We start from the raw sequence: 25,817 nt of genomic DNA on the forward strand, positions 1-25,817 counted from the left end.
GCGTCAGAAGCAACAGCCCTGTGGCCAGAGCAAGTGTGGCTGAAGGACCACAGGGTAGGGGAGTGGGGGGGCGGTGCTAATGGTGCCTCGGGAGTCGGGGAGGTAGATCAGCCAAGACCACATGGGAGTTAGGAATCCTGTAGAGAATTTTTGGGCTTGACAGTAAATCCAAATGGGAAGTTAACTGACGGATATTTAGGTGTTAGAGGGGCCCCGAAGGGGGTTGTGTTTGAAAAGATGACTAACTCTGGCTTTGGGAGGGCAAAGGGCCAGAGGGGCCGTAGGAATACTCCAGTTTAGAAGCTGGAAGATAGTTGTTTATGATCCAACATTCCTTCATCACTGCCTTTCTCCTGGACACTGTTTTGGGCACATCTGTGTCTTTCAGACCCGACATTCCTTGAGTTTAGGAATGCTGCTTGTGATGCCCGACACTGGAATTTGCGTATATACTTCCAGCAAAAGCTGTAGTTAATCTGTGGCTCTTCTCCAGTTTACAAGACACGTCTGCAGGCTTGAAAGAAGACAGCCCTTTTGTATTCTGGTGATAGCATTATCTAGAGATCTAATTTATTCCTGAAGACAGAGGAAGATAAAAAACACTCTTGCCTTTTCTTTTGCTAACTCATATGCAAGAGCCGCACTGGAAATCTTCTGCATTTGAGAACCCAGAGTTGCAAGCACAAACGTGTGAAGTGGGTTAGAGGGTCCTGCTGCCCAGGAGAGCAGGTGCTATCCCAGAGCCTTCAAATTCAAATGCAGAATGCACCCTGACAGACACACAAAACATAGGGGGCTGAGTGACCCTGCATTTGCCATTTCTGCTTTAAGTGGTTAAAGGTGTTTTTTTTTTTTTTAACCCAGAGAAGTAATAGGGAATTTCAGCGTATGCTTACGGGGCCGTGGGCCAAGCTCTTCTGAGTGACCGAAGCTTCAGGGCTGGGCTGGGTCGAGCGAGCGGGACCAGAGTGCCTGCTGTGTTGCAGTGTTCTCAGGACTGCAAAGCAGGCTCTGATGTTCCTCTGGCTGCTTGGGCTCTATTTCACAACGGACTGCTCCAGTTTCTCCTGGGCTGCCATCAAGTGAGTGCGTCCAGCCCGGGGAAGGTGTAAGGCACCTGCTTTAATGCGACAGAAGGGAAGGAGGTTCTTACGCGTTTTAAAATCAGAAGCAAAGAAAACATCTCTTCTCACATATCTCCCGGGCAAGTCTCTTGGAGGTCGTTTCATTAGAGGGTTCCCCTGAAAGTAAAACATGAGGGGCATATAAATAGCACTGATCTGCTCCCATCTGATCCTTAGAAGAGGATCAGCTTAAGCTCAGGCCGAGAGGTCACACAGGACGTGGTTTTCTGTGGCTAGCAGTCCCTTAAGCCACACTCAGGAATCTGCTGCAAAGAATATTTAGATGACGTAATTCCAGGAGAAGCCTAATGCCAACCGTTTTTTAAACCAGAGTGAGCAGTCCCGGCGGTTTTGTAAATGGGGGAATCTTCACCACTGGCGAAATCGGGCCTGTGGGATGGGTGCAGCCAGCACGGGCCGAACAGGGTTGGCGAAGTCACCTCGCTGCTTTATTCCTCCCCTGAAATGCGGTGGAGGGCAGCAGACACGGGAGACCGTGATTTGTGTTGGAATTTGAGCCCTTCAGCAAAACGTCCTCTCTGGGCTGCCTTCGTACAGCAATGGTAATACTCATATCTGTCTCCCCCCTTTGGGTGGGCTACTGTAAAGCGAAAACTAGGTTGTGTGTGCTAACGCACCTCACAGTGACAAGGTAATGTCACACAGTAGTAATAATAATAATATTATTATTCAAATAAGTATAGCAAACACACAGCATTTGTTATTTGCCAGGCACTGTTCTAAGCATGTACACTTATTATTTCACTTAGTTCTTACAGTCACCCCATGAGGTAGAATCTGTCATCTGATTTGTAGACGGGTAAACAGAGGCACGGGCTGAAGTAACTTGCTCACGGCTGGGGGTGAGAACTGGTGCTAGGACTTCAACCCACAGAGTCTGGCTCCAGAAGTTTAATCACTATGGCTAAAAAAAACCAAAAACCCTAACAACCGAAAAAGCACAGACTTTTAACTAGATAATGAGGTAAGTGCTTGAATCCTGGCTCTGTGGCTGTGTAACTGTGCTCAGGCCTCTTACACAGTTGGAACTGCAGTTTGCTCATCTTAAAATAGATGGATAATAAAGTCTACTTTTAGATGTTTGGGGAGGACTGGACAAGGACACATGCAAAGTCCAGTGCTTAACCAATAGGCACGCAATGTATTGTTTGTTATTGGGGAAACTGGTGTCTTTGTCTACTTGGGCTGCCATAAAATATGTCATAGACTGGGCACTTAAACAACAGAAATTAATTTTCTCGTAGTTCTGGAAGCTCCACGTCTAAGCTAAGGTCAAGGTGCCAACAGGGTTGTTTTCTGGTGAGACCTCTCCTCCTGGCTGGCGGGCAGCAGCCTTTTCCCTGGATCCTCGGGGCCTTTTTTCTGTGCACCTGGGAGAGAGGAGCGAGATCTGTGCCTGTGTTCTCCTTCTTCTAAGGACACCAGTCCTGTTGGATTGGAGCCCCCATCTTTACGACCTCATTTAACTTTAGCTCTCTCCTTGAAAGTGCTGTCTCCACATACGGTCACATTGGGGACATAGGGCTTCCACATAGGAATCTGAGAGACAGGATTTAGTCCATAAAAAGTGGGTAACTAGGGGGAGAGAAACAGAAGATCAGAAGGGGATTTTGGAGTGTTTTGATGTTCAGGGTAGATTTCTGGGGCATCAGTTCTGGAGGGAAAAGAAGTTATCAGCTATGTGTAATAAACTAGTAGACATACAATGTTTTTGGCACCGTATGTCATTTGCCTTGTACGGGTGTTACAGAAAACATCTCTACACTGTTTTATCTTGTAGGTGAGCCTGAGTTTAAATACATTGGGAACATGCATGGTAATGAGGCTGTTGGACGGGAGCTGCTCATTTTCCTCGCCCAGTACCTGTGCAACGAATACCAGAAAGGGAACGAGACGATAGTCAAGCTGGTCCACAACACTCGGATTCACATCATGCCTTCACTGAACCCTGATGGCTTTGAGAAGGCCGCATCTCAGGTGCGTGCGAGCCAGCGCAGTGCAGGGCCTGCGTTCCTTTTGTGAGTCCGCACACACGGGCTGATGGACAGGTGATGCGCTCACGTAACACTTGCAGTCGGTGCAGGAGGAGAGTATGTGTCACAGGTCCTGCTGGTAAGAAAAAAATTCTTACCACCATCAGAGGATGATGGGTGAGAGTTTCTTCAGCAGAGGTTGCAAGTGAGAAATGTTGTTAATGAATCAGTATTTAATCAACATAATTCGGTGTTAAATAAATTATATTTACTTATCCATGTTCGTTACTTGGTCAATATCCTAAAAATCTACAAGTCCATAAAATGTATACTGGTCTGTATTAGAGAATAATATCATTGCTGTATCTCAGTGATTTTCAAGCTTTTTCATCTCATGGCACACATGTAAACTAATTATTGAAATTCTGGGGCACACCAAAAAGTGTTTTTGGCTGATCTGACCAAAAAAAAAAGGGGGTGTAATTTTGATTCATTCGCACCTGACATCTGCTGTTGTGTTGGCTGTTGTCTGTCCTTTTTCAATTTGATGGTCTAAAGGGAAAGAAGTCACTGCCCTGATAAATAGGTATTGCACGTTTTAAAAATTCTTGTGGCTCAGGTTGAAAATCGCCGCATTATCTGAATGAATTGATGTCATAGCGCCCTCTACTGAAACCTAAGAATAAAGATTTTTGTTGGCCAGAGCAGTGGTTCACTGATGCTTAATCCTTCCTTGTCTATGTGTGATGAGTAAAGTAGAAAAAGAAAACGAAACAAAACACCCCTCCTACCTCTACAATAAAATTGGTTTAGCACATTTTAACTGTACAAGAAGCTGGAAAGTAACAATGTTTTAAGAGAAGATACATGGTGTGTGTTCCCTTTTTGTTTGGACGGGGACATTACATTTGTTGTTTTCTCCAGTTTCAAATGATTTTTTATATGTGAAAACATAGTAAAGTAGATATCTGCTATGTATATATAAAGTTGAGAAGTCAACTTGTACTTAAACATACTAGACCCAGTGACGTGGTAGTTCGACATCATAAGAAACCCCAGACAATGAATTTCTGTGATGAAAGTATAACATTGGTATGTAATTTCTAAAGTTATGAGGTGAGAATTCTAGAACACAGAGAATTAAATCATGTAATGTTTTAAGGTGATATTTAGAACTTTAAGAATGGAGAAAATATTATCATTGCTACTTTCTGTCTTATATATGTTTATTCCTCACAGTCTAGGGGATCTGAGCTTCTGTGCCCTCAGAAATCTGGACATTATGTAATAGATTTGATATAATTTCATAGTAAAATAAAAAAGTCTACATTATAGAATATAACTTAATATCTGAAGTTCAGTGAATTTTCAGGCTATACTTAGTGAAATGAAGGGTTTAAGGTTGAAGAGAAACTTCTCAACTATAAAGCTCTGGACTTTTGTTCTAGACCTCATACTCTTTTTTCATGAAAACGAAAACAAGAGTTTTAGAGTTCATTTTTTCCCATGAAAACGACAAGAGGGAGGTTTATTCTTAATATATAAATAATTAATGCTAAACTCTTTTAAGCTTCTGATCTTATGTAGTAATTTATTCTTTTGAATATTTAAAAGCAGATTGCTGTGGTTTGCAGAGGCCCGGAATATTTATTTCAGCCTTAGTATAGAACGGCATGATTTGAAACATGCCCTCTATAACCAGCTAATATATATTGACTTTTTTGCAACTTGATGATAAATATCTTTTAACTGCTATTACTTGTTCACATTTAAAATATTATTTTTGAAAGTGTTTTCAAAATAGCCATAACAGTTATTTTAAACCTGATTTCTACATGTTTATATCAGTAAAATAGGGGAAATGCTATTATGGGATAATACTGTTGAAATAAATAATCAATAAATTCTTCTAAAAATTATTGATGGAGACCTTAAATACATAGTAACAGTAATAGTAAATAACTGGTGATTTTTCTCTTTGATTTTTTTTTTTGTAGCCCGGTGAGCTCAAGGACTGGTTCGTGGGTCGAAGCAACGCCCAGGGAGTAGACCTGAACCGGAACTTTCCTGACCTGGACAGGATCGTTTATGTTAATGAGAAAGAAGGCGGCCCTAATAATCATCTGCTGAAAAATCTGAAGAAGATTGTGGATCAGAACACAAAGGTAGAGGTCACGTACCGACTCTTGGGTTCTGTCCTTTAGCCTAAGGAAAGTCTTCGTCACAATGAAGGACGTAGGAGTCATGTCCAGCCCTGAGTCCCAGTGGGTGGCTCACGGTGGCTGGGAAGTCAAGGCTGGAGAGGCAGGAGCCTTGATGCCAGCCCTGCCCCCAGAATCCGGCGGGGTGGTTGGGGGTGGGGGTAGGAGAGTGGAACCCAGTTGTGGGTGTCTTGGAAAGTCACCCCAGACCTTTCAGAGGTGCTTCTCAGGACATCTGATTGGCTCCTCCTATAGCATTTTACACTGTTGATCATTTTTTCCAGAATCTTCTCCTGCTTGCTTTGGACAACTCCTCTCTGTCTAACCTCTCCTACTGCCTTTAGAATCACTGTTTGGTTTCTTTCCCTGCTTTGCCCACCTTGGCTTCAATGCCGGCTTTCAGGGTCCCACCCGCTGCCCCTCTGTCTTTCCTTAGGTTTCCATCCTTTCCTGGACCTTCTGGGTCTCCCAGGTCCGCGCCTGTAACTGCAGCTCTCGCACGGAGCTCTGTTGCTCTATTTCGCTTGCTATGGAGTCTCTTTGTCTGGTGTGGCACCCAGATCCTCAAGCTCAGCCTGACCCAAACCCCATCTGTTCCCCAAGAAAACACTGTTCTCTCATTGAACTGTCACCATCAAAGACTCATTTCTTCATGGCTGTCACTGCTTGTCAGCAGTTAGTCACCAGATCTCAGTGATTTCACCCCCTGGCACCTGTCTTCCCCTGCTCGGCAGACTCTCCACGGCTCTAGGGCAGGCCCCCTCCGCCGCCCTGATGACCACAGTGGCCCCCTATTCTTGTTTTGGGCTCAGCCTCTCTCAGCTCCATTCAGTTTCCTTGGTTTCTTCCACAGTGACTGCCTTCACACACAGATCATTGCTCTGTGACTTAAAAAGCCTTGCCGGTTCTCCACTGCCGAGAGGTAAAGTAGAAACTCAGTGTGGCAGAACTGGGTGACGGACTAGCATGGAGACCCTGCAGGCAGCCACCCTGGTTCAGTCCTGGCTCCATGCTTCTGTGTGAGTTTTTGGACAGTTACTTCAGCACTGTGTGCTTCCACGTCTTTCTCTGAAATACGGAGATGATAATAGTATTTCCCTCATAGGGTGGTTATCAAGATCGAACTATTATTACCATTTGGGCACAATTTCTCAGTGCTCTCTGTCATGTGCCTCAGGCTTAGCTGGACACAGTGACATCCACTAAACATCTGATGCTCCCACAAACGGAATGGTCCGCATATTGTTTTCTGTTCCACGGGGGAGAGGGAGAGCCTGTCGTGTACGAAAGGCGAGAAGGAGTCCCGTGGGCAGTTCTCAGTTTCTCTTCGGTGATTCCAGGCAGTGCCGCTGTGGCTCAGTGTCTATTCTCAGTGTCTTTCCTATGTGAGAACTTGGAAAGTACCACGTCTCCATTGTATCATCCTTCCAGGGCCGTCCAAGTTTCTCTTGGTCTCTGGCGGCTGCCACGGCCCCGCTTGTTAACCTGGCTCTCATACCCCATGTCCTTCAGCCCACCAGCTCCTGTCTGAGCAAGCAGTTGGCTAAGGATTTTCTGTCTCTTTATGTGTTCCAGTGTCTAGAAAGCTGCATGGTTTGTTCACATTACATGGAATTTCCAGATGACACTGCCCATTCTCGTTCATCTTCTTTTTCCATCTTTGTTATTAAGACTGACATAGTGGTTAGACTCACCCTCGTACTGGGCGTGGTAGGCATTTCATTAATGTTCTTACATTTCCTCCCTTTCCCAGTTCCCCTTCTCAGGGGAAGGGATGTGCATGTAGTATTTATATCCCTCATGGTGGTCCTTAAATGGCAAGGTTCATGTGTGTTTGGTGTGCTAGGCTCAGGGGCCAGCAATGCAGATGCCCGTGGATTCCCACTGAAGAGGCCTGCGATGTGGATGCTGCAGGGCGGGGTGAAGGAAAGGAACCTGTGCTTTTACCGAGTTCTTCAGATGCGCCGCCCCGCGCCCACTCCCCCCCACTTCCCCACTCTCCTGAACCTCGGGATAAAAGCTCTTGCTCTCCTGGAGTTCTTTCCTGCTAAGTCATTTCTTATCTGCTCTTGAACTGTTCAGCTGGGTCATCTCCACTGTCATCTGGGCTCAGACCGTGACCCTTGGCCTGGATTGCTTGGAAACAAAGTGGCTTAACATAAATAATTTTTTATTAAATTTATACTTGTCTTTAATAGCTAAAGTTGTACAGAAAACAGAATAAAAATAGCTTTAATATATTTTAAGGACCAAAGCCATCTAATTGTAGAGCATAACATTAGTGCTTTATTTCCACTCTTTACATGAAAGTTTTAAAAATAGGTCCCAGTTGAGCCTAGTTTGCAGTAAGGGCTTGATCATAGGGTGTTCCAGAAGCTTCTCTGTGGATCCCTTAAATATATAATTACAGCACCTCAGGGTCTCAGCAGTTAGTCAGCCTGAAAAGACTCTATTAATACTCAAAAAGGAGCTTACTTTATCAAATTGTGGAATTCGCTTGCTAGCTGTCAAGCATACTGCTAACATGCATGTTAGTAGCGGAGGACACACGAGTGTGAGAAATAACAACAGGCCACACCTCATAGCTGCACACGACTGTTTGTTCAAGATTGCGTCTTTACTTCAAAGCATAGTTTCTTCAAAGTGTTTTTTATCACAAAATTAATATTTTAGCACAAACAAAAAGATAAAGTGAATATAAATGAGGAAAATAACCGATTAGCCTACAGTCTTAAGTGACCATCATTTACCTTTGGCTGAGTCGCCTTCAAAATGATTTTTTATGCATGTATCAACCTATAAATATATGGAAATATGCCAGTAAAGCTTTTATGTTATTATTTTTAAATCAAAGAAGTACTTGGGAATTTGAAAGTTTGCCTAGTTGGCTGTTAAAAACTCATCCCATAAAAATATCAAGCTTTTGGTTCCATATTAATTCTTTGGAGTAAATGTCTTTCCTCCTTTATTTTGTTTCCAAGATATGAAAGATTGTGCCCCGTGGAGAAGACAATGCGATTTGCTAAAACTTTTGCCTGTGTTTTCCACGTTAAGAGGATCATTTCAAAGTGACCTGATATTTTACAGTGCGCTCTGACAGAGACCCAGGCTAGTACTTTTTATAGGGATAATGTTTGAAGTAATTGAAAGGAATTAGGAAAATAGTAAGCAAAAATAGGGAATAAAATTGATCACACTTCTGGAATTGAACCACCATAGAAAAGGAACCCTGGTCTGTGGTGTTAAAAACAAAATTCAGCCGAGTAAATTTGAAGATCTCAGTAGGTTTAGTTAGATTGAATTGGTCTCCATTCATTCTAACTCATGAATCAGGTCTGGTGAGTGGAAGGGCCCTTGGAGGGGTTGTAGGGAATGGAAGGGTGAGGCAAGGGTGGGGCAAGGGAGCTCTTTAAGAAAAGAAAGTATTTCTTTAGACCAGGACAGTCTTCTGGGGGGAAGCTAACAGCAAGGCCTTTTATCATGCAAATTGCCTCTTCTTTCTTTGCCTGCTGGAGACTACCTTACTGATGTTTGACCATAAAATTCCAGACAGGTTGATTGATTACCATTGTATTTCTTCTGGGAGAGATTGAAATAGCAATAGGTCAGGTATTAAATCTAGGTTTGGCTTCATGGACTTTTGGGTATCACTCTGTAACAGGGTTCAACTATTTTCTTTTCTCTTTGTCTTATCCTTAGCTATTATTAACACTGAAACATCAAATGGCTATATTCCAAAATTTGTAAGTGATTTACATGCTTGTTTTCCGGAGGAGAAAAGCTGGCAGCCCACAAAAGTAGAACTTGTAGGGAAATTTAAAGACAATTAAAATATTTTTTATTGTAAATCTATGGAAACATAGAGATGGGGAATGCCGTTCATATAGGAAACTTTTTTAAAAAATGAAAACAAGCCACAAAGTCATCAACCAGGTTTTAGGTGTTTTTTAAACCTTTCCTACGTCCTTTCTGGCAAGTGGTCTTGCCAGTGATTGCCCATTTATAATCCTTTTTAAAAAATATTTTATTTATTTATCTCTAGAGGGGAAGGGAAGGAGAGAAATATCAATGTATGGTTGCCTTTCATGGGTCCCTTGCCTGGAACTGGCCTGCAACCCAGGCATGTGCCCTGACTGGGGATGGAACTGCGATTGTGTGGTTTGCAGGCCCGTGCTCAATCCACTGACCTACACCCGCCAGGGCCCATTTATAATCCTTTTAACCGCCAATCTTTATTACAGCTTGCTCCTGAGACCAAGGCCGTCATCCATTGGATTATGGATATTCCTTTTGTGCTCTCTGCCAATCTCCACGGAGGAGACCTCGTGGCCAATTACCCGTATGATGAGACCCGGAGTGGTAGGTGGTCTTTCCGTTTCACTAATTGGTTCAAAGTTTACAGTTACTTTACAGTGGTAGGGGGACTTTTATGATATTCTTCTAGGGAACTCATGGTTAAGTGATTTTGCCCATAGAAATTCATATGTTTAACAGGAGCAGCCCCTAACTATTTCACATGGGATTGGCCGTGTATGTTTGGCAGGAAAGGACTGTAACTTTTTTAAAAAGTTTATATGAAGAGAAACGTAATCTCGACAAAATACTCGGACAAAAAGAAAGGGAAAAAACGGAAGTCATGAGCTTGGGTCACTCTTGGACACTGGTAACATAAAGAGATCATGGATGTTATGTAGCTCTGTGTGTAAGATGGAGGCTTAAAAATGGAGGCGGACTCTCGGTGCCCGACCAGGGCCCCGTGGAAGTGCACATGTGTCTCTCCAGCTCTCACACTTTTGTGTTCGGAACTGTTTCTGGTGGTGTCAGGGAGGGAAAGCGGTGCTTGGATTTTCTCTGACATGTTTTCGTTAAGTTTCAGGCATAGCAAGCTTTAGCCAGAGAGATAATTTCAGCTTAATTTTTGTTGCTCCAGGAAATTTCCTGCTTTGGGTGGATTCTCAGGGACCTTTGAAGAGTTAGCTCTTTGCAAACACAGAATGATAATTTTGGATATTGGAAACTTTGAGTTTTGAAGAAAGTCTTTGGTAAAATATTGTTAAACATTTAGAGATTTTTGTGCTATGTCAATAGCTAGGAAATTAAAAGCCTGGCCTATTTTATAATACATGAGTCAGAGTATAGTGTATTGAAAATACTATTTGTTTTCACAACATGCATAAAGGATTTTTTAAAACTCTAAATTCAGATACTGAAAAGTATGGATGAGAGTGGGTTATAGTGGCTATGAGGTTAGTACAAGTACATTTTTAAAAAAAATTAAAAATTATTTTTTCAATTACAGTTGACATACAATATTATTAGTTTCAAGTGTACAACATAGTGATTAGACATTTATATGACTTACAAAGTGATCACCCCGATAAGTCTAGTACCCACCCGACACCATACATAGTTATTACAATAGTGTCATCTGTATTCTCTGTGCTGTACTTTACATCCTTATGACTATTTTATAATTGCCAACTTTATAAGTACATTTTTTTTTAGATTAAAAATGTCCACAATGGAAATCTTACTGTCCTGCCAGGTCCAGTTTACTATGAACATATCACTTTTTCTTGTGAAGCTCTGAATTCATAAGTAGAATGTACATCCTGTGAGGTTTTTATTTTATAGTATTAGCAATGGAAGTTACATAACCTAAAAACTAGGTGTAACTGCTGTGTACTTAGACCTTCGTTTCTTTCTCACAGTGATGGAGCTAAAAAATAATATATCAGCAAGGGGTCAACACTGACTCACCCTTCAGAAAACATGTGGTCTCCTTGGTCCCTGCCCATTTCTTTAACCCTGTGCACTTATTTTCTAGGTAGTACTCATGAATATAGCTCCTGCCCGGATGATGCCATTTTCCAGAGCTTGGCCAGGGCATACTCCTCTTTTAACCCACCCATGTCGGACCCCAATCGGCCACCGTGTCGCAAGAATGATGATGACAGCAGCTTTGTAGATGGGACAACCAATGGTGCTGCTTGGTACAGCGTCCCAGGCGGTGAGTTTCCTTTTCACTCTTCAATTCTGTGGTAGTTGCTTATTTATAGTTATCGTTTGGATTTAGAGAATCTTCCATCCTCCTTACCCACTAAAAAATAGACAATCTATAGTTCATCCATTAAAATTAGTTTTCTGCATGAATGATCACTGTATATAGTTTTGTTTTTAAAAATCAAGATGCTCATTGAAGAGGGATAGGACATGAACAGGAGATGTCCTTTGGGAAAACAGACATTGAATAGTAACTACCCTACTTTTGAAATTCTGGCCTTAAGGAATAAGAGAGCATCCTGATTATTATATATTAGTCATGCTTTGACTATAGGTAAATATATGTTCCAGAGGGCAGGCTTTGACCTGTCCCATATGTTGGGCCATGTACTTTTTTGTTCTTATTTTAATGGAGACTATTTGATGTGGAAAATTGATTTTATCTTCACTGCTGTTGTAAGCACGGGGAGGTCAGGAAGCTCCTTTGTGGCGTCTGAAAAGGGAAAGCTCACGTGCAGCATCTTGTAGAAAACACCAGGCACTGCCGTGGCTCCCTGCGCCCCAGCGTGGACTCTGCTGTGACCTCGCTCCTCTGGCTGCTCAGACCAATCACAGGTGTGCAACACTTGCCTCTACCAGTGATGCGCAGCGCAATGTAGAGACACGGACGTTCTGTGCCTCCTTGGCTGAGAACAATATTCTACAGCCTCCTTGGAAGTGGAAAAGAGAATTAATTAGGACAGAAGCAGTGCTATCTAATTATAGGATTTTGGTTTGTTGAATGTGCTGCTTTTGTTGACTTATGCCCTGAGAAAAATATTCTTCCTGATTTCTTTCTTTTTATCCTTTTATATGTGTTTATCCTGTTGTAATTAATATTTTGCACTAGGTCAGATTAGATTTAGCACATTCCTCTCCCCCTCAGCTTGAGACATATATCAGATTTTAGGATTTAGACTATGTCCAATCAAATGGGAAGTAATTTTATACTTTGGTTTTTCTAAAAACCTTAGTAATCCCTTTGGAATTACCTTTTTGGATAAATAATGCATTGTCTACAGGATATCAAGTTATCTAGATCAGTTAAAAGCAATAATATTAAGATTTTAATCCTAGTCAATGGTTATGTACCACAGTAATTGAATAGTCAAAGAAGGCTGTGACTTTCCTTAGCAATATAGTTAGTGAGTAAAATTAGTGTCTTAGGTCAGGTTTTTTAGAAGCAGAACCTGAGACAGGAGTTTGGGTTCTCATACTTTGTTGAAGGAGTGTTTTTTAGGAAAAACCCTATATGGAAATGAGGGAAGCAAGGTAAGGAAGGAGATAGAGCTGAGCAACGATGTGGTCGAAGGTACAGTCTAACCTTGGCCTGAGCCATTGGGAGGAGAACCTGAAGGTTAAATTACAGGAAGGGTTGTCCTGCCTTGAGGTCAGGGGACCAGGCTTTGGTGGTTCCATATTCGTAAGTCATTGATTGTGAGATTTTTTTCTTGATATGGGCATTTACCACAGCAAACTTCTTCCTTAGGACTGCTTTTGCTGCATCCCGTAACTTTTGGTATGCTGTTTTTCTGTTTTCATTTGTTCAAGATACTTTATTTCTCTTTTGATTTCCTCTTTGACCCATTGGTTGTTCAGGAGAATAATGTTTACTTTTCTGCATATTTGTGAATTTTCCCATTTTCCTCCTGTTATGATATCTAGTTTCATATCATTGTTGTTATAAAAGATATTTGCTATGATTATTTCAGTCTCCTTAAGTTTGCTAAGACTTGTTTTGTGTGACTTATCATGTGATCTATTCTGGAGAATAGTTCCATGTGTGTTTAAGAAGAATGTGTAAACTAGGCATGTGCCCTGTCCGGGAATTGAATCCACAACCTTTTGGCTACAGAACAACACTCCAACCATTGACAGAGTTCCAGCCACACCAGGAATTTTTCAATACATTCTTAGACTTCCTCAAAGACACTCTATTCATGAGTGATTGTCAAAATTGGTGTTCTTTGGGGAGGGAAGACCATGGAAAACTCCTGTTTTGCCACTTTGATGACGTCACTTCCCTGCTGTATTCTTTGAGGCCAACTTCAGCAACGTGGCTGATGTATGAGCACCTTGGAACAGCAATGCATTAGGCTTACATGGTCACGTAAGAACCTGAGCGTTTGTGCTTCTAAGGTAATAATCATTTCCCAAGTGTGTTATTCTGTCCTTTAGGTAATTTTTCTTGTGCTTTCCCTAAGGCTCCCCCAAACGTATGGCTTATTGTATCTTTTACTCGGCTCTCAATTGAACAGAACGGCCCATGTAGAGTTTTAGTCACCACATGCATGCTGAGACTTTCCATTTGGTGTTTTGGCAGGAATGCAAGACTTCAATTACCTGAGCAGCAACTGCTTTGAGATCACCGTGGAGCTGAGCTGTGAAAAGTTTCCACCTGAAGAGACTTTGAAGAGCTACTGGGAGGATAACAAAAACTCCCTCATCAGCTACCTCGAGCAGGTAAACACAGTCTCCAGTGTAAGATGGAAAACTTAAGAGCATGCAAGCCTGGTATACAGTAGTCTCTTAAGAGGAGCCCCATCCAGGGGAATGCATCTGACCCAGAATGAGGATGCGACATGTGGAAAATGGGTCAGTAGTGGTTCAAGTAGGCTTTCATTTGTCATAGGTGTTGCGGTTCATGAATATGCACTGAGAACTGATTGACCTGGAGGGTTGTGGAGAAGCAAGGGAAAACCCCGTTTTCATTCATATTGCTCCAAGCAAGGGCAGTCCTAGGACTGACCTCCACTCTGGCCACCTTGGGCCCGTTGGACCTCCCAGGCAGAATTAGGACTAGAAGGAGCTAAGTGAGGCATCTAGGATTTAAGGAGGCATTCCGTCTCGAAGTCATGCAGGCATCAGATCAGCACCTAAGAGTGAGTGTGTCCTTAAATCTTGTGCCCCACCTGCCTCATTTGTCTCACACTAAACTCAGCTCAATGTGAAATAATAATAATGATAGCTTGCATTTATTGGACGTTTACTATTTTCCAGGCATTCTTCTAAATGTCTTACATGTAGTAATTAATATATTTAATCCTTACAACTCTATGAGGGAAGCTATATCAGACGAGGTCTGGTGCTTTCAGGGTTGTATGGCTGTAGTCAGAGGGAAGTTATATCATTCTCTTCTTTTTCTCCATGAGCATGATCATCATCATCAAAATCTCTGAATTAAAAATAAGGAATCGGGGGCACGGAGAAATTGAGCAGCCTGCCTGAAGTCACTCAGTCAGAGTCCAGGCTGTGTAGTTCAGAGTCACTAGGCCGGGTCGCCTCTCATGACATAGGTCTCCATCTGCACCAGCCACCTATGTAGCAACTCCAGTGGGATCTGTACAGAATTTGGGGGCATCTCACCATCTTTCAGAGTAAACTACCTTCCCTGCCCAGGCCAGTGCCCTGCCAACCCCGTGTCTCTGTGCCATGTAGACATTGGCACCAGGGCAGCGATGGTGAGAAGACCTAACAACTGGTCCTTGTGTGCGGTGCCTTGGCAGTTTTCAGGGTCTGCCCTGTGTGTGGCCGTTTACACCCAGAGTCAAGTAGAGCAGAGTTAGTTTCACGTGCCAAATAGTCCAGACTAGTTTTAAAGCAATTTCACATAAACAAATGTTATTTAAATATATAGCCATTTGCATGTATGCATACATACACAACACAGGTACATATAAATTCAATGCATTTAAAACATGTGAAGTCAGCTTACAAACTTTTTTCCACATGTCAAATATCCGTATGAGGGGCCTTACTCAAAGGGACTGTTGTGGAAAAAAAGATCCACGGATGATGGACGGTGATGTTCAGAAGCAGCCATTAAACAGGATTCTGTCAGTCAGTGGACTCCGCTGCGTGTTAACATAAAAAGGCATTTTCAACCACAAAACTGAGGATTTTAGCCACACTGACCCTGGAACAACTTTGGTGGGGGTCCCCGTAGAACATCTCCTATGAGGAGAGTTGTATTGGAATGGATCTTCTGAGAGCAGAGCTAACTGAACAATAGATTTTGGCAGGCAGAGGAAATAAGACAAGGCTGTTTGGTTTGCTTTCCACTTTGCTGTCAAAGAACGCCGCCTTAATACAGTGCTTTTCATTTTATATAAATATTTTTCAACAACAATTTATTGAGCGATTTTCTTGCCTTTGGTATCATGTGAGATGCTGGGGCTCGTGGCCACCCTCAAGAAGGCTTCATATTAATGGGGGTCAGAAACATGAACACCTAATTACAAGAGGGGGTGATAAATGCAAAAACAAAGGTTAACTGCAAAAAAATGGCAATACATAGAAGGGTCCCTAACCCAGGCCTGGGACTCAGAAAAGGCTTCTTGGAGCTAGACCATAAGATTTACTGTAGTTGATCCCAACAAGATTATTACTCTTAGCTCTTGAGAAAAAAACCAATACAAAACAAAATAAAACACAACGTGTGCCATTAGGAAAGAGAATAGTTGTCATATTTATTGTTGCAGGTAGACATGCATTAATCAACCTAAAAGCTCTATCAATTTATATAGAAATAATCTGGAAAGAAGAGAAGCCAGGTCATACAGGCCTGTTTTATGACACTTGGAATGAGAATTTGGCCCGTCCTCAGGTCTGCGTGATCTGCCCCCCTCAGGCACCAGTGTTAGGGTGCAAGTCGGGTAGAAGCAGTGAGAGTGGCATTTCCCGGGAGCTCCTCAGAGCACAGTCCGGTTAGGGACTCAGAGTCCGGTGGGAGATCAGTGAAGACTGCCAGAAGTTCTGTGTGGAGATTGTTCTCTTGACAATGAACAGAGCATGGTGGTGATTAGTAGTTGAACACCTGGGCCTAATATGTAAGCCCGGACCAGTTTACAACTCCTGGAAAATAGGTGGTTGGGAGATCTGCTTCTGTAATTGGTCGAGAGGAAATTTCTCGCAGAGTTCTAAAGGGGCGTTTGCAGGAACTGGAATTGTAAAGTTAATTAGGTAGGTAGTTTGCTAAGGAGAGTGCCCCACTCAATAGCTTTGGAACAGTTTAGTTCTCAAGATTTCCAAAGAATTTCTCATGGGCATCTGCTTCAGAATTATCTAGGTTCTTGTTAAAAATGGGTTTCCTACCCTAGCTGGTGTAGCTCAGTGGATTGAGCGTGGGCCTGTGAACCACACAATCAAGGTTGGATTCCCAGTCAAGGCACATGCCTGGATTGCAGGCCAGTTCCCAGCAGGGGACTCGAGAGGCAACCATACATTGATATTTCTCTCCTTCTCTCCTTCCCTTTCCCTCTAAAGATAAATAAATAAAATCTTAAAAAAAAACGGGTTTCCTGTCCCACACCCCATCAGATCTCCATTTTAGCAAGCTCTCCATGACGTCTGCTCAAGGGTCGAAGGACTGCTGATGCCCACAGCCCTAGCAACCGTGGGGCATCTTCTGCCTTTTTTTCTTTTTCGAGCATTACAAGAAGGAACAAGTGTACTAAGTAGCTTCTCTTCTCCAGTTACGAGTGAGGTTTTCACTTCTGTGATTTCTTTCCAAAAGCCAGGAAGGGACAGGGTTTTCCAATTTACATTCTTCTGGAGTTGTGACCGCTTATCATACTTGGGTTGAGATTTATTACTACAGTGGAATTTTTTAAACAGAAACGTTTTGCTCCCCACTTGGCATATCAGTGTTAAACATTTACTTTTTTGTTTGTTAAATCACAAACTGTAATGTCTTGGGTTGCCGAAGGTGAAAAAAGTAAAGTCATGGTTATTGACTGAGCGTTCTTGGGCCTAAGGCAAGTGAATTATATGTGTGTTTTGGAAGTGATGGTTTGACTTATTTGCCAATGATGAGGAAATTTCACCCTCTCATTTCTCTAAGGTTTATACTTACGGTGCCTCGAGATGCATGAATTCATCCCCACAGTTTTCTCATCCCCAGTGACTCTTTTGTCATGTGTATTTCACTCAGAAAACGAACTTTTTATGTTTCCGGTGACTAAATTTTAATCTGTTAATTTTGTTTGGCTAATTCGTAACTCAGTTTTGGGGAGAAGTCAAAGATTCATGAGATCCTAAACATGTTTTTCTTTATTTTTAAAATGTATTTACTCTCTTCTCACCATACTGGTTGCCAATAAAATGCTCATTTGTTATACCGACAGCATGTATAACTTTTTCCATTTCTAAATTGCCTTTAAAGAAAAGAGTATGTTACTTCTATGGAGTTTCAGTTTTTTTAAATCATAGTGAGAATATATCTATTTGGGAAACCAAATATACCAAAATACAAACTTACAATTTCAACACATTTTCAGTTATTACAAATTATCATTGTATATACTTCATTTTTAACCAAATGCACTTACCTTCTATAGAAAGGGTGTCCCAATGATCTACTGCTACATAATGAATCACCCACAGAGGCTGTGGCTTAAAACATCAACAATTGTTGAATTATCACTCAGGGTTTTTGAGGAGTCAGTAATTTGGGAATTGCTTGGCTCGGCGGTTTTGACGCAGGCCTCTCATGTGGTTGGAGGTCAGATGGTGTCTGATGGAGCTGGAGTGGGAACGCTGAGGCAGTGGGGGGCTTTGTGCGCATCTCTCCATCTCCATGCTGATGGGGTCTGCTCCGTGTGGTCTCCCTTCTTGTGGTTTAATTTGGGCTTCCTCACACCATGGTGACTCCAGAGGTTTGGTTTTTTTTTTTTTTAAATAGAGCATGCAAAACATTTGCTGATAATCAGTCACCTCTTCCACAACACACTGTACTGCTGACAAATTTATTCTCTGATGGCAAAGGGATACGTGAGACTTATTCTGCCTTCTGTAGGGAATAGTCAATGGCATCAGTAGTGAAAGAAAAATCATTTTCTGGGGCCAGACTGAGAAGCAATCTGAGCATTTGGGAAGTTGGGACGTATTTTGTTAAGGAATGAAACTTAATACGTTACCATTTAGTATTTCAGAGGCAGTACTTACTCAAAGGCATGAAGTGACTCTGTCACTTCAGACACATACTGACTTAGTTGAATTGTCATTTAAAAATAAAGAAAACTGTTTTTGTAGTTTGCCTTGCAGGTGTTGGTTGATGGCTGCAATGTAATTCAGGGGCATTACTCTCAATCATACTCTTCCAATTTACTTCTGACTACAGTTTTCAGTTATGAAATTCCCCGATCTTTCATGCCACTTACTTTCAACCAGAATAAGATTGTTAATGGGTTTAATGCCAAAGTAGTCTCAGTATATATCTTTTTATTAGCACGAACAAGTATTTAATGGCTGTAGTATTCTTGTTACCTGACAGTGACCATGTAAGATGATCACAGGTGAACAATTAAAAATAGAAAGTAATAAAATGTGCTAAGACCAGAACTGTTTTACAGATATGACAAACTTTCTATTTTAGTTTTTTGTTTTGGTGGTTCAGAAGGTACTTCAAAGTTTTCCTTGGACTCAGAACAAGATATCAGTTTGGGGAGGATTACTTCTCATTTGTCCACGTGAGGAAAAGCAGAATAAAAAGTGCAAAAAACATTCAGTGACTTTGGAGCATGACTTTGGGGATCTACAGTGGGTTGCTAGAAAATGAGGTGCTTGCTGTGAGATGGGTCATTTTTAGGTCATTCCTAATATGAATTTTTTGATTGTTCTTGACCTTCACAGATACACCGAGGAGTGAAAGGGTTTGTCCGAGACCTTCAAGGCAACCCAATTGCCAACGCAACCATCTCAGTGGAAGGAATAGACCACGATGTTACATCTGGTGGGTATTCTTTGCCGTGGTCTGAGGCTCTAGCCTTATCCACAGGAGCACCATTCCTTATTATTACAGTTATAATTCTTATGGTGTTCTAAGCAAAACAATTGAATGCCTTCTGTCTCATTACCTCCCCCCTCCCAGCTTTGATCTGGTTGAATTTCCTTTGTGGCAGAATTCAGGCAGTGACTCAGGATGGGCAGCTGCTGCACGTAGAAACCAGGGGGCAGCAGATGGCGCCCTGTCCTCAGCTATGTCCCTGCAGAGCTGCGAGGTGGCGCCATCCACTGGAGATTCTGGGTCATCCTGGAGGCACAGGAAAATGCACTTGCGGGCCTTCAAATACCAGCGTCTTTCTGATCTCTCTGAGGAAGGGGGGCCAACGAGCTGCGTGTTGGTGGGCCTCAGGAGGGAATGAAAAAAGTAGGAAAAGAGAACTGCCAGCATCTTGTGTGTTTGGGATTTTTCGTGTGTTTCTTTATTTAATCGTATAATAAATCCAGGCTTATTCAAGGTTAAACAGGCTGTTGCAGGATTACAGTTGATGTCCATTGTTTTGAAGTTTAAACCACATTTCAATTTTCCCAAACCATTTGTTCTCGTATCTATCTTAACCTCCATATTTATAACTTCTATTTTTAGTCTTTATCACTTATCATCTAAAACTCCATTTATTTATTTATGCAACAAATATCTATCAACAACCCATTAGGTGCCAGCTCACCTTTCCACACTTATATTAGAATCTGTGCCGAGACATTGTCCTCTCAGCCCTTCAGAGGTTGGCTTTTTTTTTTTTAAAGATTTATTTATTTATTTATCTTTAGAGGGGAAGGAGAGAGGGAGAGAAACATCAATGTATGGTTGCCTCTCGTGAGTCCCCTGCAGGGAACTGGCCTGTAACCCAGGCATGTGCCCTGACTGGGAATCGAACCACGATCCTCTGGTTCGCAGGCCTGTGCTCAATCCACTGAGCTATGCCAGCCAGGGCAGGAGGTTGGCTTTTGAAGACAGCACCTAGGCTCAATCTGGCCACAAGCAGCCTCTTCTGTCTGTCAACCCTGGTGTGCCTGCCATACGGATATGGCTTGCTCTGCGTTCTGTGGTGTGACCATTTTAGTAAAATCTAACCTAGGAAATAAATACAGGTGGGAAGGAATAAAAATGGAGGGTGGGTTTTGGAACACGCAAGTCTTTTGGGGCAGGACAATGGGGAGGAAGTGGCAATGGAGTCCAAGGCAGGAAACTCTGCATTTTTCCCTGGAAGCCTAGAACTGTTGTAAGAAAGAAGAAATGTTAAGAAGTGTCCAGTGTTCAGAGTTTTGATAAAATGAGCTTCAGTGGGGTGGTGGGAGCCTGATCAGGGAGATCCAAGAAAGGAGAAGAGGAGAGACCTTAGAGACAGAGAATATTGCCAGTTCTCTGAAATGTTTCTGTAAAGCAAAGAAGGTAAAATGAAGCGCTAGCTGGAAGGAGATGTGGAGTCTAAAGCAGCCTGGAAGAGATGGTGCCGGGGACTCGTTTCTTTCAGGTTGTTTCAGTTTTCATTGGGAAATAAGAATTAAAGCAGGGACTGACAGTGAGGATGAAAGCCAACTTAGGGGTGTTAGCAAACAGGAGAGAGTGGGAATTGTTCCCCGGGACCTTGCTGCCCAAGGGATGGCCCCGGCCAGCAGCTGGATGACGCGTCACCCAGGAGCTGGTTGGAAATGCAGAGTCTCAGGCCTCACCCTGGAGCTGGGGAGTTAGAATTTGCATATTGACAAGTTTCCCAGGGGTCTGCACTGATCTAGAAAAATAGGAGAGGAAAAGACTATGGAGGGAGGTACCAGCAGGAGGCAGGACAGTCCCGTGACCTGTGTAAGGTTGGTGTTTATGAGTTAGAGACACACTGCATGGCGGTGTGCTTTCCCCATCCCTTTGCAACCACGTGGGGCAGGCAGAGAGCTGGGAGTTACCCGGAGCTGGTGGTTTGCCAGGCACGTATCACCAAGCGGGAAAAGCAAATGAGTGCAAGGCACGTGCGTGAGAATGGTTGTACTGGTGAGCTCCGAACCTCGTCATCTCAGTGTGGAGGGACTACAGATACTTGGAGAGTGAGAGCGTGAGAAACGTAACTCTGCTTAAGAATTCTCTGGAGAACTTTCGGAAGATTGAGTTGCTAGGAGGCAATCCAGACCAACGCGGCTTGAATATTTGGAAATTTCTAGCAAGGGCCTCAGGGATTCTGGGGGGACTGTCCTTGGGCCTTGCTTTGTGAAACTCTGACCTACACGCTCACACCGTTAGGTCTACACCTGGCCAGGTGCGTGGCAAGAATCAAGAAGACTGATCCCACTGCCTGGGCACTCTGTGTCTTGTTGTTCCTGATACGCTTTTGAAGAATCACTATCTTAGGAAATTTGTTAAAGATAGTTTCACTTTCCTCAGTAATTGCATCAAATTCCATTAATATCTGCTTTAAGAATGAGAATAAACGGAGTTGAACTGAGGTCTAGGGGGTATCCCTTAGTTGGCATAACTGTGCATTTCACATAGTTATGTGGGCCTTGTGTGATATTATGTTTCCTTACAGCCAAGGACGGCGACTACTGGCGACTGCTTGTACCTGGAAACTACAGACTCACAGCCTCAGCTCCGGGCTATCTGGCTATCACAAAGAAAGTGGCGGTCCCTTTCAGCCCTGCCGTTCGAGTAAGTGATCGCGTTAACAGCTGAGATTTATTCAGCACTTCTGTGTGTCAGGCGTAGATAAGGGACTTGTACTTAATCTCCACGATAACATTGTAAGGTGATACTATTATTATCTCCATTGAACAGAGGAGAAAACTAAGTCCTAGCAAAGTTAACCTGACCAAGGGCGCATTGGTTGATTTAATACCACTCAATGTGAAGCTTTGTTACTGTTTGTCAGTTTTTGATGAGGTCTGCAAGAAAATCAAACAACCTAATAAAATTAATCCCCCCTTTTTTGCCACATTGATTTCAATCTAAATGAGATTCTGTTCCATTTATCTTTTTATCTTCAGTACCTAGGATAACACTTTACCCAATGAGTATTTGTGAAAATACGTTATGCCTGCAAGATAATTTTAGGCATTAGCTAGGCATTTATTGAGCACATACTATAAGCAAGACCCTCTCTATCAAAAACTACATTAAATTTAAGTAGATACCATTTCTTTTGCTAGCAAGGTGATGGCAATGAGACCAAAACTTCTCTTAGAGCAGGATTTTACCACTGTCTTTGTATCACATTACCCATACCATGGGATGGCTTACAGAATATCCAGTCTAAAGGCTTACTTGAAAAGAATTTATTTTACTTCTGTTTATGTGCCCACGGTTTGGAGTATCTGTGCTTGCGTTTTGCAAACAAAACCATCCTGAGCTTTTAACTGGTGCTTTGGTGTTGATTGTGTATCTATGCATACTTGGCTGTATGTATATTAAAATCAGGAGGGAAATTTAGGCAAATGAAATCTGGGAAACGAAGGAGCCCCGGAAACAGGCTGTACAAGTTTCAGCTGTTTCAATCCTTAGCCTTTCTAGTACATGGTACTTCAAGGAGGCTGTGAGTGTCACCATGTTCCTAAATTACCAGGCGCCTCAGTGGCCGCATCGAGGGACTCTTAGTTCCATCTGCAACGAGGCACAGATATCTAGAGGGCCCACGGAGGCCTGGGGTTGGAGGCTGCACGTGTTGGGTATCCTTTATGCGACGTGTATTCACGGATGAGGATCCCTAGTTCACAAGGAGGGCTGAGTCTCTAGGTGCCGGCCTCTCTGGTGGTTTGCTGGTGTATGGAGTTTCTTTAGCAGAGTCAGGGTTCTGGGAAGAAGGGCCGTGTGGTCTGGGATGTCAGGACACAGAACTGCATCTTCCCTTAGCTATTAGGAGAAAATTCAAGGTTGACAGGAGAAGCTCCCTGAATATTCCAAGGAAGATAATTAATGATCAGTTACATCTTTTTACTGGGAGGGGGAAAGACTGCCTTTATGTAATCTGCCATCAAATAATCTGCTTTTATTTTATTTTATTTTTTTTTTAATTTTTTTTTAAGATTTCATTTATTTATCTTTAGAGGGAAGGGAAGGAGAAAAGGAGAGAAACATCAGTGTATGGTTGCCTCTCATAAGTCCCCTGCTGGGAACTGGCCTGCAACCCAGGCATGTGCCCTCACTGGGAATCGAACCACGATCGTGTGGTTCGCAGGTCCGAGCTCAATCCACTGAGCTACACCAGCCAGGGTCAAATAATCTGCTTTTAAATAACCCTACGAAGCCGTTACATCAAAGCACATTTTAAATATAATGGTGTTGGATGATTTTTTTCCCCCTTGAAAGTGTCTTTTATCATGAGAGAGTTTTAAAGGATATACTTTAATCCAAGTGGCAGGTTTATTCAAGTGAGTTTATTCTGAAAGCTCTGAAATTACTCTTATTTTTTTTAATTTCAGCTCTTAAAGGACATGTGCACTTTGATAATGATATATTCCTGATTTTCTTTTTTAGGTTGATTTTGAACTGGAGTCATTTTCTGAAAGGAAAGAAGAAGAAAAGGAAGAACTGATGGAATGGTGGAAAATGATGTCAGAAACTTTAAATTTTTAAAAAGGCTCTAATTAGCTGCTTTTGTTCCATCTGTATAATGTAGTCTGATGTAGCGTGGCCGTTTTCGTTTAGATTTTGTGCAGTTAATATTTAACACTGACTTCCTTTTTAATCATTTAAATATTAATAGACATTACTTAAATAATTAGACTCCTAGGTAAAAATACAATAACTTGGCCTATTTCTTCTTATATAACATTCATTTTCCTACATATATTACACAAGGGATGGAAGAGAAAGTTTAAGTGATGTGGCCATGTGAGACTTAATGCAGTAATCCATGGTTATTTACAACACAGGACTTTTTGAGTCATTCTAGCTTTTAAAAATTAATGAAGTCCTTTGGATGTAATTGGTGACAATGTCACATAATGAATGTCGTAGGAAAGGTCAACAGTTACAGCTTGGAGTCGTGAGCACTATATTGAAAGACCTAAATAGCTCAGTATAAATTGTCATTTGTCTCTTGTGCTGACCAGCTATATACGCATGATCTTTATTAATGCATTTTTTGATGGGAAGAAAATGTAAGTGTTTAGCAAGAGGTTTTATGAAGGGCATGGAAATCGACTTCTTGGCTTGCACATATAGGGGTTATCCTGCTCTCTTACTCAGCCCGTTAACACGACTTCAAAGTTTAGGGTGTTCTCCAGTTGTAGACTGGCCCAGAATTGCATTCTAAATTAATAAAGGTTTAAAATATCCCCGTGGTCTGTTTTTTAATTCTCTAATGATTTTGCTCTAGAGTGGTGGCCTTGTGATGAAAAGATTTGAGAGGCCACATTCCCTTCACAGTGGCCTGTCATCTGTTCATCCGTCTTTAAATGCACGTGCTGACTGCTGCATGCCAAGCACAGTGTAAGGTCTGTGGATATTAATGTGCTGGACAAAAGGTTCTGATTCCGTGGACCTTGTGGGTCAGCTGTGGACACAGACTTTAAATATACACACAAATGACTATGTAATGATGAACTGTGATGAATGAAATGACAAGAAAGGATAGCATGTGGAGAAAGAGCATGTCAGAGCAACTTAAGTTGGACTGGATGGGGTGACTCAGGCTGACCCCTCAGTGCACGTGAGCCCAGACCTAAAATATGAGTAGGTGTGAGCAGTGCAGAGTGACTGAGTATAGGGGTGTTGTGTGTGCATGTGTTTCTCTCTCTGTGTGGATAGGATTAATGACTATTCCAGGTACAGGATTTAAAAAAATAGTGTCAACTGTTGTAATAATACTCTCATTTACATAATGGCTTAAGCACGATGGAAGTGTTTCTTACTCAGGTACCTGTCCCGGGCAGAAGACAGCAGCATAAGATGGCTTTTCTCTCCAGTCATTCTGGGACCCCCTCTGACAGAAGATCAGCAGACTTCTGCATGTGGCTGTCAAAGCTGCACGGTGGTCATCCCATTGCAGGCAGGAGGAAAATCCATGGAGGAGCCTGTGAAGGATGTCCTTAGGGCCAGGCCTGGAAGTGATGTAGTTGCTGCTCATGTCACATTGCCTAGAATTGTATTCTCTGTCCACAACAACTGCAGTGCAGTCTGGGAAATGTAGTCCAGCCGCACACCAAGGTGGATGAGGAGAATGTGGTCTCCCGTGAGCATCTACCAGGCTCTGCCACATAGAAGAAACTGTAGGTGCAAAGGCCTCGGGGTAGGAAAACACACGGCTGGCTGGAGGGCAAAGAAGGATGGAGCAACTGAAGCAGAGAGAGGTGGGAGGTGGGGAGCAAAGGCCAGGAAAGTGGAAGGGACAAAATCACACAGGACCTTGTGGACTGGAATTGAGACCTGAGGCTTTTGTTTTTCGAATCCCTGAATATTCTTCGGCTAGGAATGGCTATGATCTAATTTGTGTTTTAAAGGCCATTCTGGCTGCCGTGTAGAGAGCGGAAGCAGGAGTAGGATCTGGCTGGGAGGCTGCAGCAGGTCCAGAAGGGCAGTGACACAGATCACGTGGTGTCAGCGAGATGAGAGGGCGTGGGTGGGTTTGTGACATCTTTCAGAGGTGGCACTGACAGACCTTGGTCAGAGATAGCGTGTGGGTGACGAGGGAGACGCAGGTGTCCAAGAGGGCGTCACATTTCTAACTGGAGAAAAGGGGTACATGGCA

At 42.6% G+C, this 25,817-nt stretch overlaps 1 protein-coding gene across 1 annotated transcript in view; it reads left to right on the forward strand.

Annotated features, from left to right (window-relative positions):
• CPE (carboxypeptidase E) overlaps positions 1-24,401 on the forward strand; it is a 68,874-nt gene extending 44,473 nt beyond the window's left edge. Inside the window, exons 2-9 of the mRNA XM_037058343.1 lie at positions 2,926-3,122; positions 5,116-5,283; positions 9,561-9,678; positions 11,147-11,329; positions 13,685-13,824; positions 18,994-19,093; positions 21,663-21,781; positions 23,603-24,401. Coding sequence (XP_036914238.1) covers positions 2,926-3,122; positions 5,116-5,283; positions 9,561-9,678; positions 11,147-11,329; positions 13,685-13,824; positions 18,994-19,093; positions 21,663-21,781; positions 23,603-23,701 — 1,124 coding nt within the window. The 3' untranslated portion in view covers positions 23,702-24,401. The remainder of the gene's footprint in view (positions 1-2,925; positions 3,123-5,115; positions 5,284-9,560; positions 9,679-11,146; positions 11,330-13,684; positions 13,825-18,993; positions 19,094-21,662; positions 21,782-23,602) is intronic.
• The last annotated feature ends 1,416 nt before the right edge of the window (positions 24,402-25,817 follow it).

This window comes from Sturnira hondurensis, unplaced genomic scaffold (assembly GCF_014824575.4).
Source record: "Sturnira hondurensis isolate 20B ecotype Veracruz unplaced genomic scaffold, ASM1482457v3 Scaffold0010128, whole genome shotgun sequence".
In the NCBI taxonomy this organism is placed as follows: domain Eukaryota; kingdom Metazoa; phylum Chordata; class Mammalia; order Chiroptera; family Phyllostomidae; genus Sturnira; species Sturnira hondurensis.